General features: G+C 37.1%; 1 protein-coding gene and 1 long non-coding RNA gene across 2 annotated transcripts in view; one reads left to right on the top strand and one right to left on the bottom strand.

The window, feature by feature from the left end:
• The window catches only part of TUT4 (terminal uridylyl transferase 4), a 35,540-nt gene that overhangs the window by 10,620 nt on the left and 8,367 nt on the right, over positions 1–16,553 (top strand). Inside the window, exons 4-21 of the mRNA XM_081010847.1 lie at positions 1,151–1,267; positions 1,906–2,083; positions 3,313–3,401; positions 3,958–4,009; positions 4,300–4,369; positions 4,843–4,969; positions 6,212–6,331; positions 6,599–6,820; positions 6,934–7,108; positions 8,521–9,239; positions 11,507–11,657; positions 12,169–12,255; positions 13,134–13,237; positions 14,025–14,082; positions 14,176–14,279; positions 14,582–14,671; positions 15,382–15,495; positions 16,356–16,433. Of these exons, the coding sequence (XP_080866973.1) occupies positions 1,151–1,267; positions 1,906–2,083; positions 3,313–3,401; positions 3,958–4,009; positions 4,300–4,369; positions 4,843–4,969; positions 6,212–6,331; positions 6,599–6,820; positions 6,934–7,108; positions 8,521–9,239; positions 11,507–11,657; positions 12,169–12,255; positions 13,134–13,237; positions 14,025–14,082; positions 14,176–14,279; positions 14,582–14,671; positions 15,382–15,495; positions 16,356–16,433 (2,655 nt within the window). The remainder of the gene's footprint in view (positions 1–1,150; positions 1,268–1,905; positions 2,084–3,312; positions 3,402–3,957; positions 4,010–4,299; positions 4,370–4,842; positions 4,970–6,211; positions 6,332–6,598; positions 6,821–6,933; positions 7,109–8,520; positions 9,240–11,506; positions 11,658–12,168; positions 12,256–13,133; positions 13,238–14,024; positions 14,083–14,175; positions 14,280–14,581; positions 14,672–15,381; positions 15,496–16,355; positions 16,434–16,553) is intronic.
• LOC308479877 lies at positions 10–16,407 on the bottom strand. The gene is made up of 5 exons (XR_013987865.1): positions 16,333–16,407; positions 7,714–7,800; positions 2,081–2,270; positions 1,316–1,351; positions 10–919 (listed from the first exon to the last, which is right to left on the bottom strand). It is a non-coding gene; the product is annotated as an uncharacterized lncRNA (long non-coding RNA).

Genomic DNA, 16,553 nt, shown 5'->3' with positions numbered 1-16,553 from the left:
AGGTGATGATTTTCCCCCACTTACCGTAGCATGTCACATAATTCAGAAGAAATTAATTAGCTACTTAATTTATTTAATAACGGTGGAGTGTGAGATGGTTCTCTTTAAGGAGGTAGAAAGAATTTCTAGAAAAGACAGAGGCTCATCCTTTGCTTTTTTCCCCTTATAGCAGATGTTGATTTGCACTGTGTGTTCTCATCAGTGGGAACACAGATTATATGCTTTTCATTTCAGTTGGGGTCTAATCACATGACATTTTGGGTGCATAGTAACCTTGGGGAAAAGGCAGTTGGTCCATGACAAGCTAACATTTGTGTGTTTGCCACCACTTGCCTAATTGATTTTGGGTCATGTCAGGAGACATTATTTCTGAGCAATTTTGGATGATGTGTAAAAAGCTGAATTTTGTGCATGTTAGCCAGTGTGCATAACCATTCTGGCAAGTGCTGTGGGTCAATGTACAGGTTTTTTCAGGGCAAAGAGAATTTTTCTTTCTTTCTTTAAAAGACTGAAGGCCAGTAAAATATCTGCTTTTCGTGGCTTCTTGCCTTCTCTGGGCCCCTTTTCCTTTTTTGTTAAAAAAAAGCTTACTTTTTCATGGGGCTTAGGCTTACTGTGCTTATTCTTTTTCTATTTGGCTGGAGAGGCTCAAAGCAGTCTCCCACTTTCATATCCAGGGTAGGTCTCACTATTGCAGAGCTTTGGAAGTACTTTTCTGTTGAACTCCTCATGATCCCACGTCCTTTTACTTGCCTTTCCATATACGTCTCTGAGCCTTGGTGCTCTGAATCTTTCTTTTGCCAATTCTTCAAACTCTGCCAAGAATTTTTTCTCTCTTCAGAATGAGCAAAACTGAGTGCAGGTACTGCATCTTTTGTTAGGATTTAGCTGATTCTAGGTTTCTGGTATTTTATGATTTCTAGCATTAAACAAGAAGAGCTGTGTTAGTGGCGTCATGGAAATATGAAAAATATGAGTCTAAACTATTTAGAAATGTGTGAATAAATTCTTCATACGCCAGTGTGAACAGCAAGGACAATCCCCATCTACTATGCTCACTGCTTAGTAGCATTTTATTATCGTCACAATGGAAAATAAAACAGACATAATTAATTGGCTGCTGAATTTTAAATGTGTGGTTTTTCCACAGCGCTCTCCAGAGTACTCTAATTGCCAGTACCTATGCAAGCTCTGCTTAGTTCACATTGAAAATATCCAGGGAGCTCACAAACATATTAAAGAAAAACGTCATAAAAAGAATATCATGGTAAGTTTTAGATCAAGGCTTGGAATTTTTTACCAGAATTATACTTACTTTAATTGCTTCATATAACTTCTAAGAATTATTGGCCTGAAACCAAAGTAAATAGTTAAAGCACTGCAATCATAAGACTATATTGTAGATGGTGGAAAAAAAGTGTTTTCCTATTGTCTATTATTGTGCAGACAATTCTGTCTCTAGCTCCCTCTGCCTGCCCCCATCTGTTGCACTTAAGATATCTTGTTAAACAAATAAAAAATGTTAAGCACATAAAATATTAATTTACATGAACTGCTTCAGTGCATCACTGCTGCTCCTCCTCATCTCGAGACAAAAGGAAAAATAGAGCTGAATGTCATCAGCACATTTATAATATCCAAATACTAACAACATGGGTGACAACACTGAACCTTGCAGTATCTCTATAAGATAATTCATGATGTGCACTGGAGCAAAAGTTGTGCAACCCTATCTTATGGTGTTTCTCAGATATCTTTAATGATCTGTTAACATTATATCACTTTCATGGACAGTTTTTGCTATAGGCTGGCATTAACAGGATTTAAAGAAGCAAATAAAAATGGGTTGAACCTGAAAATTCTTCCAGTGGTAACACTATTCTTTACCACTCATAATATTTTCAGGAAAAGCAAGAAGAAAACGAACTCCGTGCTCTCCCTCCCCCTTCCCCTGCACAAGTAACTGCCTTGAGTTTTACGCTGATGGAGGCAGCAAAGGAGCAAGGCATATCGGATAATGATTTTAAAATCCGCCAGGAAATTGTATGGGATATGGAGAAGATAATTCAGCAACACTTACCAGGTACCTAATGTAGATTCTTAGTTTTCTTTAAGGAGATTATTTGCTTGTTCGCTGAGAATACATTTTGGGTCTACAATCAGTTTGACTTCCATGTATTCAATTGTACATTAAAATACCAGTTTTGGAAAGTTGTAGTACAGGATGGTATTGGTGGTTTCTGACATTCTTGTATCTTTACTTTCTCTTCCTTTATGGAATATTAAAAGGTTTGTTGAAGATTATTATTTTAATTGAGGTTTTCATGTAAAAATTTTCAGGCAGATGAAGCCCAACCTGATTTTCCATAGTTTCTCAGATGTGCATAAATGCTTTGCTTCTGAGTATATAAAATGAATAATTTTTCTTTTATGGTTATAAAGTACTTTATGGTTAGAAAAGCAGAAATTTAAGTATCTTGTTCATATTAGGAAAAAACAACATTGATTCACTGGCCATTGCAGATCCTCTAGTTAGAGACAAAACCAGAACGTATAGTTGAATTGATGAGAGCAAAATACCCTCAACATTTGGATGGGAAAGCATCACATTTTCAGTAATGAAGCTGTCTGTATCTAATACCAGTGTCTGGTAATTGCATTTTATATTGTGTGTTCTTTCCATACCAGTGCAGTTAAATGTAACACAGAGATGTAGTAGACTGACAGATCAAAAGCTGTCAAGTGTACAGTGTTGTACCTTATAATGTGGGATGACATTTGACATAGACATTTGTCTATGTTGCACATGAAGGGTTCCTGTAGCATCTACCTGCAATTAAATAGGTAGGTGTTCATTCATCATACATAAAAGTGTTGCACATGTTTCTAAGCAGCATGGAGTTCATGCTTATACACCCTAGTATTAAATACATTTTTTTCTTAGAAGTAATCCCATGATTACACACAATGCTAACATTCAATGCTGAGAGCATCTGACTTTATCGGGGGGGGGGGGGTAGAATAAAGCCTTTATCTGTGTCTGTTGTGTGTCTGGACTGGAAGAGACCTGTAATGGCATATGAGTCAATGCTGTGTCAGTTTGTACTTGTGGGATTAATTTGAGCAAACTATTTAATTTTTGCTTTTCTAATCATAAAACGCCTTATAACCAGAATTAAAATGGTATTCTTTATACAGTCAGTAGCAGTAGGACTTATTTCTTGTATGTTTGCTTTCAGATTGCATCCGTAGTATTTTGAAATGGTTATGAATGCTACATGATTGCTTATGGAACCCTTTCTTTATTTTCAGAATGCTCATTGAGGATGTATGGATCCTGTCTAACTAGATTTGCTTTTAAAACTAGTGATATTAATATTGATATAAAATTTCCCTCCACGGTAAGTTGAAGAAATGTCTGTGACATTATTGAGCTAGAAATGTTTTATGTCTATGGTCTCAAATATTTTTCTCACTAGTATAGCTTTCTGTGATGTTCTTGACCTGGAAATAGTAAGTGAGCACTCTCAGAAAGTTCCATGATAACCTCCATTCTTTCTCACTTAAGAGAAACCTTTTCCCCACCAGTTTATTTATGAGTTGATAAAGGAGTGAGAGAGAATTCCCAAGGATAGGCCCTGTCCCAACTGGACAGAGTTGGTGGCGCACCCATATGCATGCTTAAACTAGGAGTAACTGGTACACTCACAATGGCATAGCTGTAGCATAATTAGGGATCTCTTCATTGTACATAACTGTTGATTAGATTCAGGTTCCAGAAGCAAGCACACCTGGGTCTCTGGGCCCTGTTGGTACATGTAAAGACCCTGTACTGTGCTTGTTATGCAGGTGAGCAGAGGTCTGGATCATACCTGTGACTATTAATAATACAATTGCCTTCCTTCTTTTGATAGAATTAAAATGAGAGTAAAATAACCTTCTTCCTCATTATTTTAGATGAGTCATCCGGATGTTCTGATACAGGTGCTTGATATTTTGAAAAACAGCGGTAAGAGCTCTCTCCCCCCCCCTTCTTCCTCACTTACTTCATATTCAGATTTATTTAAAATGTTTATATGCTGCTTAAGTTTCTGCATTGCTAAACAGTGTCCATAAAAACAATAATAGATAATGGGGTGAGAAACAATAAAAAATTATTGTAATTAATTCTGGGTATCTAACAGAGGACATAGTAACCTTCTAATTGCTTATATTACCCAGATAGATTTGAATCAGTTTGAGAGAACTATGGAAGATTCTTTTATTTCCTGATATGCTCTTCTGTTTTTCCGCTTACAGCTTCTTACTCTGATGTGGAATCAGATTTCCATGCCAAAGTTCCTGTTGTTTTTTGTAAAGATGTTAAGAGGTTTGTGTACTTTTGTTTTACGTGTTCAAGTTAAAAGGATTATTGATGAGACACCATCTTACGTTTGGCATTTTACAATCGATTACAAAGGATAGAATGTAGTTCTTTACTTTGAAGCTAGCTCCAGAACTGCTTCCTCCATTTTCCAGGTGTAGGAGCTTCTTACAAATAGCACAGAAACAACAAAGAGTACAGTTCACTCAAAATTTTAAGCACTTTCAAAGTCCTGTTGATTTCAGTGATACTTTTGAGCATTTCCCCCACCCTTCTATTGAAAATGTTGAGACTTAAAATGCTTAATGTTTTGGCTGGATAAATAGATTTCAGTATCTGCGGTAAGCAATCAGCATGAGGAAAGAAACCAATGCAAGACTATACATATATGCTGAGAACTGCATGTTTTTCTTTTTGATCACTCACTGAGGGACAGTGGTTTAACTTGCAACTTTTCTTAAAATTTGTTTCAATCTCAGTGGTTTAACTTGCAAAGTAAGTGCTGGAAATGATGTGGCCTGCCTTACAACTGATCTGCTAGCTGCGCTTGGCAAACTGGAACCAGTTCTCGTTCCTTTGGTGTTGGCTTTTCGTTACTGGGCTAGAGTAAGTTTTAAATGAACATATTTATTCCTTGCATGTGTACTTAATATGTACATGCAATAACCTTTTACAATGCTGAAATGAACCTGTACAGATTAGATTAGATTAGATTAATTCTAAAATGATATCTCTTTTTCTGAATCGGAAATAATACAGTATTTGGATAAAATGCAAAAGGCTGAGCACAGAGCCTCCATGTACACTTTAAGGCTTCTGGATGTGCCTTGGAGCTTCTCAGGCATCCCCTTCTCACTGAAGCTCCTTGTACTCTCTAAAAGATGCACTGGAATATCAGAGGACCTTTTAGCTGCCTCTGGAAGTGGAGCTCTGGAAATGTTTATTGTACATTCTACATAGAGGAATATTTGAATCTTTTTTTTTCTATCCAAATTGTGTTACATCTTTTTTTGTACAGGCAGTGACTATTTTGCATGTGTCTGATTGACACACAACTGCCAATGCACAGGCCGTTTTGGACCCGGAAGAGGGAGGAACTGGGGTGGGCTTATGTGTGCTCTGTCAACACGCACAGGGACAAGGCACCAAACCCCTGTGCAAAATGGTCACCACCTGTACCTGAAGTAGACAATTTAATTCTACAGATAGGGAAAACAATATACTGAGAGGGAAATTAGCATCTCAAAGGTGAAAAGATGAGCTAAGTCTTGAATTGAGGGAAGATTCAGTTGATGAAAGAATGAAGTAGTGCAGTTCATAGCTTGAGTAAGCATAGAAAAGAATGGGTAATATCAAAGTTACCCTCATACTCAAAGTAGACTCTAATTAAAACTTGTGAATATCTGGATTTAATGTGTGTCTTCCATGTAATCCATGTTTATGTAAATGGGAAACTGTCTGGATGTTGTCCAGGTCAACTGATTAAGTGAATGTGTATTAGAAGTATTAATAATATTTAAAATGACCACTGTTTAATTTTTTGTACTTTTCCACATTGGTTTATAGATAACAGACATTTGTTTGTTTGTTTGTTTTACTACATTTGTATCCTGCCTTTCTTCCATCTTGGAATTTAAGGTAGATTACATAGGGTTCCAAAGGCAGAGCACAGACCTGCTTAGCATCAGTAAGGTTGTTGTTTTATATGCCTTCAGACCTGGTTATGTAGGCCTTTATTCTATGACTGGAAAAAATGCTGGCTAAATTCAAAATTTGCAAGATCTACTATGTGTTGCTGGAAATATATACAAAGCACCAAACGAAGACCTTTCTTCTCCCTTTTTGTAGTTGTGCCATATTGACTGCCAGGCAGAAGGCGGGATACCCTCATATTCTTTTGCCTTAATGGTGATATTTTTCCTTCAACAAAGAGAACCACGTATACTACCATCATATTTAGGCAACTGGGTAAGTTGGTTTTTTTTTTAAAAAAAAATGCAAGCGAAGTGTCTGGATTCAAATAAATTTTGTGATTAGTTCTGTGGACCCAAATAAGGAAGTCAGAACTTTCCACAGGATCTATCTAAAGTAGCTTTTGTAACTCCATTGGCAATTTATATCTAAACATAATTTATAGCATAAAATAAATGCTTATATATTTGAATGTCTTATATGTATAACACTTGCTCTTGTTCTTTGAAAAGGCTTCTGTTTTATTTATTTTGCATTGTTTAGATTGAAGGTTTTGATTCTAAGAAGGCTGATGATTACCAGCTGAAGGGCATAGAAGATGAAAAATTTATAGTGTGGGAATACAAACCATCAAACAATGGAGCAGGGAAAAATTTGAATGGTGTAGAAGGCAAAGCTAAAGGTGAACAGCACAGAGGTGGTAACAAGAGTGCAGCATCCTTAGAAACAGACACCCAAACTAATCCAAAGGAGAAGAATGGCAAGGTAAGCGAGTCTGTTTAAATGGAAATCATTCTTTTCTTTCTTGACTCTTTTCTTGATAAAATTTAATGACCAAAGAACCAGAAATTTAAGCTTCCATTTTCTGCTTCTTTCAGTCTCCTTTAGCATTGGAAACACCACACCAGATATCTCTGGGACAACTGTGGTTAGAATTGTTGAAGTTCTATACACTGGAATTTGCTTTGGAAGAATATGTTATCAGCATACGGGTACAAGAACTTTTAACCAGAGAGAACAAAACCTGGCCTAAAAGGCGAATAGCCATTGAAGGTGGGGCACTGCATTTTGTAAAGAGACTTTGGGAACTCTTGCCTTACTTATCTAACTTTTTTGTAGATAAAACACTGTATTATGCTACATTAGCTACAAATGTAAAAAATACAGCTTTTCTTTGTATAACTGTCATATACTTGACTTTGTTGACTGGCACTCATCTGCCCATAATAATTTGGAAAGGTTAGTTTTAAAAGTTTACTTTGAATTTGTATTCAAATATATCTGTAGTTAAATATATTGTATTTCTAGAGGAGAAATGGACTCAAGTTGCTGGTCTTGAACTATAAGCAATAATTCTATTGAGGCAGGAAACATGCCATTCCCTTTTATTCATTTTTTTATGCCAGAATATTGTGGCTGGAGATAAATCCCTAATGAGTGATAGCCTGGTTATTCCTGTATTTTTTTTATATTAGGCCCAGTTCATATGCAATGCCAAGCCAAACCATAGGTAAAAGTGAGTGAGCATGCAGGTATTCAGAGGGGAAAATCACAGCTGGTTTGCTCCAAAATTGGTCCTGCTGCTGCTGCTATGGTTTGGCTTTAGCATTATAGATGAACCACCTGTAGACAAAGATGGTTCTTGGCTTACTACTTACCTGGGAAGACAAACGGTATGCCTGAGTTTGGACGTTACATTAAGTGAAACCATAGCTTAGCTCTGGGTAGCACAGCAGTAGCAGGACCTGAGGAGGAGCAAAGCAGCTCTGTTTTTTCTTCTAAGTATCTTCACACTCGCTTGTTCATGTGTAGCCATGCTTTAACTCAGTGTTACGTGTGAACCAAACCACAATACTCAACATTGTAAGAAAAATGGTAATATTCAAATAAAGTTATTCTGCATAAAATCTATGGATAACAGTATAATATTTACATAATTTCAGATCAGGGTTGTGACCTGATTAATGAAATCACATGAGGGTTTTTTCAGATTTAATTATATTTATTATGTTTTATATTTATTAAGTTTGAAGGGTTTGCATTGCAACCATGGGGTAAAAGGCAAGATAGAAATACTGCAAATAAATAAAAATGAGAAAAAGTTAATATGAAGGAGAAAGCTAAAAAGGGGGTACTTTCTTTGTTTTAAGACGATTCAGGCATATGTCCAACAGGAATAATTTTGAGAAGCATACATGCTTGCATATGGAATGCCATTTTTTAATATGGCAGTTCCCATCTGCAGGTTTTTTTAATTGCTTTCAAAAAAAATTTATAAAAAAGGTGTCAACTGATTAACCAGGTACACCTTTTTAGTAAAATGAAAATGTTTTCAATAATTACACTTTAAGTGATTAATAAAGTAAAATGTTGCAGCCCTATTTAAAATATGGTATGTTGATATTGTACTTGAAGGTCCTATTGAACAACAGCAGCAAACGTATTACTGGTTTGTCTTTTTATAGATCCTTTTGCACTAAAAAGAAATGTTGCACGGAGCCTGAACAGCCAGATGGTATTTGAGTATATCCTGGAAAGGTTCAGGACAGCATATAAATATTTTGCATGTCCACAGAATAAAGATGGGAGTAAGTCTAAACTGGATACCAAGAAGAAGGAAAAGGGGAAAATTGGTAGCAAAAAAACTGGAGAACCTGTAACCAACTGTTGCCTTCCCCAGCAGGCCAACATTACAGAGAAACAGAACACAGGCCATGCTTGTATTATACAAGAGTCTAATGAATGTAGTGAAATGGAACTTACATCCAGGAGATGTACTGAGAACTTGGAAAGTTTACTGGTAAAAAAGCCAGAAATTGAAAACATAGACTCTCAAGACAAAGAGGAAACTCTGTCCCTAAGTACTAATGAATGCTGTGAACTACAACAGAAATCTAAAGCAAAGAACGATCAAGAGCCTTCAGATGAGGAGGAGCTAAGCCAACATTGTGTTTTTAGTGAACATAGGTCTCTTGATGCAGATTCTGTTAGTGAATTATCTGATGCTGAAAGTCTGCAGATTTCAGTAACGGAGTATCCACAGAAGAGTATGTGCTCAGGCACCAGCACATCAGCTACCTCGCACAACTGCAAAGCAGTAGCAGAAATTCAAGACAGTAAAGATGAAGTCACTACAGAAGATATGCATTATGTGTTTGATAAATTTATTTTGACTTCTGGAAAGGTAAAGCAGACTCAAAACTTACTTTAACTTTTTAAAATAAAATGTTTTCTCTAACCGTGTTTTAAGATCATTGCTAAAGAAATGTTTTTGTCAGCGAACTGATTCCACTGACTCTCATTACCAGACAAAGACCCTTGATATTTGCTAGCTATATGGCAATGATGCCTTCCTCTCAATTTTTCTTTAACTAAAGGCTGAACAGAATGAATCTGCTAAAGCCATAGTTCCCAACAATTTGTTCCAAAAGTTTTAGACATTTAGACAAATCTCTCTTGACATTTTTAAGTGTCAAGTTGTTCCTACTTGACTTAACCTTCACTGCAGTGAAACCTAAGGACAGCGAGGAATCTCTTGATGAAAGAAGAATGAATCTGCCTTCATTAAGCTTCAGTCCTTTCTACCAGGCCAGCTTTCTTCAGATAACTAAAGCGCTTCTTTTAGAGGCAGAAGGGCCACTTTCTAACATTCTTCCAGAAGCCAAGAGTTGTTGAATTCACAGCAGAGCACTTTATGGATTCTCTGTATTTTCCTTTGGTTTGATGAAATCAAAGAGAAACATAATAGTGCTAGAGAGAGTGCCTCTGTCTTACCTCTAAAGCACATATTTCTTGAAAAAGTATATTTTAATCTCACTTTCATGTGAACTAGTTTCATTCCTGAACTAGTTTTAAAAAACCACCCACAGTAGATAAAGCCTTTATGTATTGTAGCAGCGTTTAGCGTTTTGACCACTATTCAGAGTTTCTGGATTTTTTGTGAGCTATTACGCAGTAAGGACTAAAACTCAAAATGCTATGTAAGTCTTTCACTCCACCCTCAAACCTACATGTGGTTTTTCTCCATCTTTCCCATTCGTTTCTTCTTTCTTGGGCTAGGAACTTGTGCAGTTTGGGTGCAGAGGTAGTAAATATTGAACAGTTTTATCATTGGACAAGGCAGGGGACCCGGGACTAATTGCAGCATGATTTGAACCAACTGAGGAATATTAAATATATATGCAAATTTGCTGCCTTCTTAACATGTGAAACAGGCTTGAAAAGATAGCGACTCCCCTAAAACCAGTGAGCTTGCTGCTTGCATCTTGTACTTTTCCCGTTGGAACATTGTTGTTGTTTAGTTATTTAGTCGTGTCTGACTCTTTGTGACCCCATGGACCAGAGCACGCCAGGCACTCCTGTCTTCCACTGCCTCCCGCAGTTTGGTCAAGCTCATGTTAGTAGCTTCGAGAACACTGTCCAACCATCTCGTCCTCTGTCGTCCCTTTCGCCTTGTGCACTCAATCTTTCCCAACATCAGGGTCTTTTCCAGGGAGTCTTCTCATCTCATGAGGTGGCCAAAGTATTGGAGCCTCAGCTTCAGGATCTGTCCTTCCAGTGAGCACTCAGGGCTGATTTCCTTAAGAATGGAGAGGTTTGATCTTCTTGCAGTCCATGGGACTCTCAAGAGTCTCCTCCAGCACCCTAATTCAAAAGCATCAGTTCTTTGGTGATCAGCCTTCTTTATGGCCCAGCTCTCACTTCCATACATCACTACTGGGAAAACCATAGCTTTAACCATACGGACCTTTGTCAGTAAGGTGATGTCTCTGCTTTTTGAGATGCTGTCTAGGTTTGTCATCGCTTTTCTCCCAAGAAGCAAGCGTCTCTTAATTTCGTGAATGCAGTCACCATCTGCAGTGATCATGGAACACAAGAAAGTAAAATCTCTCACTGCCTCCATTTCTTCCCCTTCTATTTGCCAGGAGGTGATGGGACCAGTGGCCATGATCTTAGTTTTTTTGATGTTGAGCTTCAGACCATATTTTGCACTTTCTTCTTTCACCCTCATTAAAAGGTTATTTAATTCCTCCTCACTTTCTGCCATCAAGGTTGTGTCATCTGCATATCTGAGGTTGTTGATATTTCTTCCGGCAATCTTAAGCTTGGGATTCATCCAGCCCAGCCTTTCGCAAGATGAATTCTGCATATAAGTTAAATAAGCAGGGAGACAATATACAGCCTTGTCGTACTCCTTTCCCAATTTTGAACCAATCAGTTGTTCCATATCCAGTTCTAACTGTAGCTTCTTGTCCCACATAGAGATTTCTCAGGAGACAGATGAGGTGATCAGGCACTCCCATTTCTTTAAGAACTTGCCATAGTTTGCTGTGGTCGACACAGTCAAATTCATGAAGGAGCTGTTGGAACATACTGCATATCTTTAAGGAAAATAACACTTTTTAAAAAATATATTTTAAAGTAAAACATTTTTGTTCGTTTCTTCCATAGCCACCAACTATAGTATGCAGTATCTGCAAAAGGGATGGCCATTCCAAAAATGACTGCCCGGAGGATTTTAAGAAAATTGATCTAAAACCACTACCACCAATGACAAGTAGATTTAGAGAAATACTTGATCTAGTATGTAAAAGGTGTTTTGGTAAGCAAAGTTTTGCTATTCTGACCTGGTTGTGAGTTCTACTTCAGTAGTTAATAATGGGGTACTGAACTCTAACCACATTAATCTGGGATTTTCCCTGCTTAAATCAGTGGAAAGAAAGCATTCTTATGTGATTGGAAGTAGTGTATACTCATATGTTCTAGTTTACAGTAAGGTCATCAGGATGTTTTAGACTTTGCAGTGGGTTTGGCAAATGTAAGTTTCCAAAGCGTCAAGGAATTGCATGGTTTTGTTAACCAAGGTATCTTTAGTAATGGACAGATTTTGCAGGGCCAACACATAAGTTTGTTTCTTCTTTTGCTTTCCTTTCAGGGGTTTAGTCTGATATTTAAGATGATATGGTTGCATCCTAAATGTAAAATACCATCACCAGATGACTTTAATGAATTACAGGGATCGGTAAAATATTCAGTGAGAGAAATGTTTGAGGATATTTAATTCTGACACTTGGATGTTGCTGAATGGCTCACTTAGGTTTTTGTTTGTTTAGATGAATTATCGCCTCCTTTCTCAGAGCAACAAAACCGAGAACAGATTCTGGCAAGTTTGGAAAGATTTATTCGAAAAGAATATAATGGTACGCAACAGGAAACTTTTAAAAACATCCAATTTATTTGTTATTTTGCAGTTGTCCAAGAGAGTTATTTTCTAATTGTATTCATTTATTACATTGTATACCATCTTTCCTTGCACTTGAGAACAAAACATTATATACACTAATACTCAAACCAATGTTTTATATTATTATAAGAACAATACAAAAAAAAAGAAGCATTAAAAAAGAAGAATCTAAAATCAATATTGGCAGCAAGTTAATAGAAGATATTAATTTTTGAAGTTAAGTGCATGTGCAATAGTTCCTTCCTCACTTGGATCTTTCCCTGGCAGACAGGTATCTGCAGGCTGAGATTATATATCAGCCAGCTGATGCCAAGGAAAATCTAGTTTGCCATGCCTCATTCTTTAGGAAGAGATCCTAAATGTTTTCAGTATGGAGAAGAAGGTTAGAAAAGGAGTTGGCATCAAGCCCATTACCACAAATGAGAAATTGAGGGAACTGACAAACATATTGAGTAACAATATTAAAACAAGAATCAAGATTTGTACATTAATAGAACTTGAAAAATAGTCTAAAGAAATCAGAAATGTGTTTTTCCTCACATCTTGAATTTATTTATTACTGAAAAGTGATGGAATATATGGGCATTAAAACATGCTTTGTTTGGGGCACTGGAAAAACTATTGTGTCTGGCAGATGTGGCAAGATGACACTTGGGTGGTTATACTGGGTCTGCAATAATCTGAATCATATTGCTTATTTTGTCTTACAAAATGTAGTGGAATATAAATTCAGTTGTTCTCGAATTTTGTGGAAGTTTAAAGTTAATGTACAATCTGTTACATTTTGAATGAGTCTAAAGTTATTATTTAAAAAACCCTCTTTCTTTTGATCAGACAAGGCCAGGCTGTGCCTGTTTGGCTCTTCAAAAAATGGATTTGGATTTCGTGACAGTGACCTGGATATTTGCATGACACTAGAAGGCCATGAAAATGCAGAGGTATTTTATTGTTTCTTTTATTTTATTTATTCAGTTTGTATACTGCCCATCATCCAAAGATCACTGGGCAGTTCACAGCATTAAAAGACAAAATGAGAACACAAAATACATAATACAGTGGTGCCTCAGGTTACAAATGCTTCAGGTTACAAACTCTGCTAACCTGGAAGAGTTACCTTGAGTTGAGAACTTTGCCCCAGGATGAGAATGGAAATCATGTGCCGGCAGTGCAGCGGCCTCTAGTTAAGAACAGTTTCAGGTTAAGAAAGGACCTCTGGAACGAATTAAGTTCGTAACTAGAGGTACCACTGTAAAACAAAAACAAAAGGGAAACAAACCAGACACCCCTCTTCCACAGACACATTTAAAAGGCCATAGAATCGGCCAAATGCCTGATTATAGATAAGCTTTTTTGCCTGACGCCTAAAGGTAATGTAATGAAGACACCAGGTGAGCCTCCATGGGGAGAGCATTCCACAAATGGGGAGCCACTGCAGAAAAGGCCCATTTCTGTGCTGCCACTCTCCAGATCTCTCATGGGGGAGGCACCCAAAGAAGGGCCTCAGATGATGATTGCAGGGTCTTGAGTCGTTTCATATGGGGAGAGGTGGTCCTTGAGATTTTGTGTTCCTGAGATGTTTAAACCTGCTCTTTGGAGTTCTTTTTAAAATACATTTTATATAGTTGAAGGAAGATTATTGTAGCATGTATGTTCAAAGTACTTGGTTACTCTGAATTCTTTGTGGGAATATGTAGGTAACACAGGCTTTGTATTTATTTCTCCCAGAAATTAAACTGTAAGGAAATTATTGAAAATTTGGCAAAGATTCTTAAGAAGCATCCAGGTATGTGTATGGAACTTTGTGCTGCTTATATGCATTTTTGTGTGTTCTTTGGCTATGGGGAGTATTTAACATCTTGAAACCTTATCTTATCAGGTTTAAGAAATATCCTGCCTATAACAACAGCCAAAGTGCCTATAGTAAAATTTGAGCACAGACGAAGTGGCTTAGAAGGGGATATCAGTTTATACAATACACTGGCAAGTATCATCTTCAGTAAAAGCCCATATGTTTGGTCAAAAGCTCACCTGTATGTATCACTCCTTTAAATTCATCAAGAGCTGTTATTCAGAGGGCATATGGGCCTGCAATTGTTGGGATCCCACACATTGCTTGGAAGTGTGATCTCTTCCTCTGAATTTGTTTTTGGCTATGTTTGTGACCTGCCTGAAATTTTGTAAGAATGTAAATATGCATTGTTTTGCAACATTTCTCATGTTCAGTCTGCAAATTGAAGTGTGCCTGATACCCAAAGCTTGATACCCAAACCATTGTTTTATAGGCACAGCACAACACAAGGATGCTTGCAACATATGCAGCCATTGATCCGAGAGTACAATACTTGGGATACACAATGAAAGTTTTTGCAAAGGTAAATATAAATAACGTGCAACTTTAGCTTATTGCCATGTGTGCTCAGTGGTTTCTGTCCCCAAAAGGTGATGACAGTTCAACTTGTTTTTTAAATGGTTTTCTGAACAGTTACAATTCTGGAAGCTTATGAAATTTCTGATTTCAAGCAGCGTCTGATATTTCTGCAGAAGCTACTAATAGTATATATAATCATATTGGCCTATACAAAATTAGGTTTTTAAAGTCCCTGTTGATGGTTGGATTATATCTGTTTGACAGATTACTTGAGCTGCAATAATGGAATGTGGGTTTATATGTTGGCTTTAGAACTAGGTATAGTAAATTAGTGCCCCATTAATCCAAATGAAATCCATAGTTACCAGGATCTAAAGCTGTACTTTAATCCGTAGTAGGATTTTTCTTTACCTTTTCCCTTGAAGAGCAGACATACATGCCATATATGATATTTGAACTCTAATGAGTTTCAAAAGTGGGTACTGCTGCTCTAGAAGCATGTCCAGTGTCATCAGGGGCATGTGGAAGAAGTCACACAAATGAGCCCTTTCAGAAATAGTATCCTTGTGCCTGTTTGACTTAGGTTATGTTTTAGTGCATGCCAGAGGCTGACAATATCATTCTCAGAAACGGCAGCATCACAAAACACTTCTTTTCTTTTTTCATTGTTATATCTTGTTAAATGCTCACTATATTCAAAATGTATTTGACCAGCGCTGTGATATTGGAGATGCATCCAGAGGAAGTCTGTCTTCATATGCCTATATCCTAATGGTGTTATACTTCTTACAACAGAGAGATCCACCAGTAATCCCAGTTCTTCAAGAGGTAGGTTTTCAGGAAAATGTGCTTTGGAAGATTGGCTAGAGAATCATGTTTCTTTTCAGTTCATTTTGTATGTGAGGCCAGTTTTGACTCTTGTTTTTCTGGAGAGTTGTTGAAGTTGCAACTGCATATCTCCCATGCCACTTCACGGGTTCTGTCTTATCACACTGAGCCACTCTTCCAGCTTCTTCACACATCACAGGATTCAACTGCAGAAGGAATTAATGTGCTCCTCAATATTAGTTTAAAAGCAGCATACATAATAATTGCACACAAGAGATTGTTTTGCTTTTCAGATGTGAAATATATGTGTGGGCAATCATTGTATTTGATGCTTTGCCTTGAGTAGCATATTAATTCCAACAGAGAAGTACTTTTTATGTCAGAACTTTTATTACCTGTGAAGCTGTTATAAATGAGGAAAAATGTGAGCATTCTCAAGCAAAGTAGTGCACGAAGTGTTCTTTATCTTGATTATTTTTAAAAGTTAAAAATGGTAAGCTATTGATTTGAACTCCACCCAACCCTTAACCAAATTGAGGTGTCACAAACAGGTTTAGTGCAAGTCTCCTTTTGAGCATATGTGGACTGCATTCCTATCACCACTAAGTAATGTAATAATCATTTGCCTCCCTGCCTCCACTCCCACAATCTGGCATTTCAGGTCAAGGAAGGCATGTGTCCCAGCATTGTTTCAAAACTAACTGTTAATGGTTTGCAAATACATCCATCTGGGCCCTAGTAACATTTTCTGTGATATTTTCATCCTTTTCAAAAGAGAGAATACTTTCTGATGTTGGATTTGTTCATTACCCCCTCCTACCCCACCCCATTTTCTACCTTTATTCTTCATGGTGTTTTAGATATTTGATGGACAACAGATCCCTCAGAGAATGGTTGATGGGTGGAATGCTTTCTTCTTTGATGATACTGAAGAACTGGTAATGTTCTAATTCTGGAATAGTAATTGAGTTCTTAGGTGTAGTAGTATTATATCACAAGTACATATACATGCTTAATTATTTTTTTTATAAGAGCACCAGCAATATATTTGGCATTAC

The sequence above is a fragment of the Podarcis pityusensis genome, assembly GCF_964106645.2.
Source record: "Podarcis pityusensis genome assembly, chromosome: 6".
Taxonomy (NCBI): domain Eukaryota; kingdom Metazoa; phylum Chordata; class Lepidosauria; order Squamata; family Lacertidae; genus Podarcis; species Podarcis pityusensis.
Note: the sequence above shows the minus strand (reverse complement) of the source record. Positions and strands in the feature narration are given on the sequence as shown.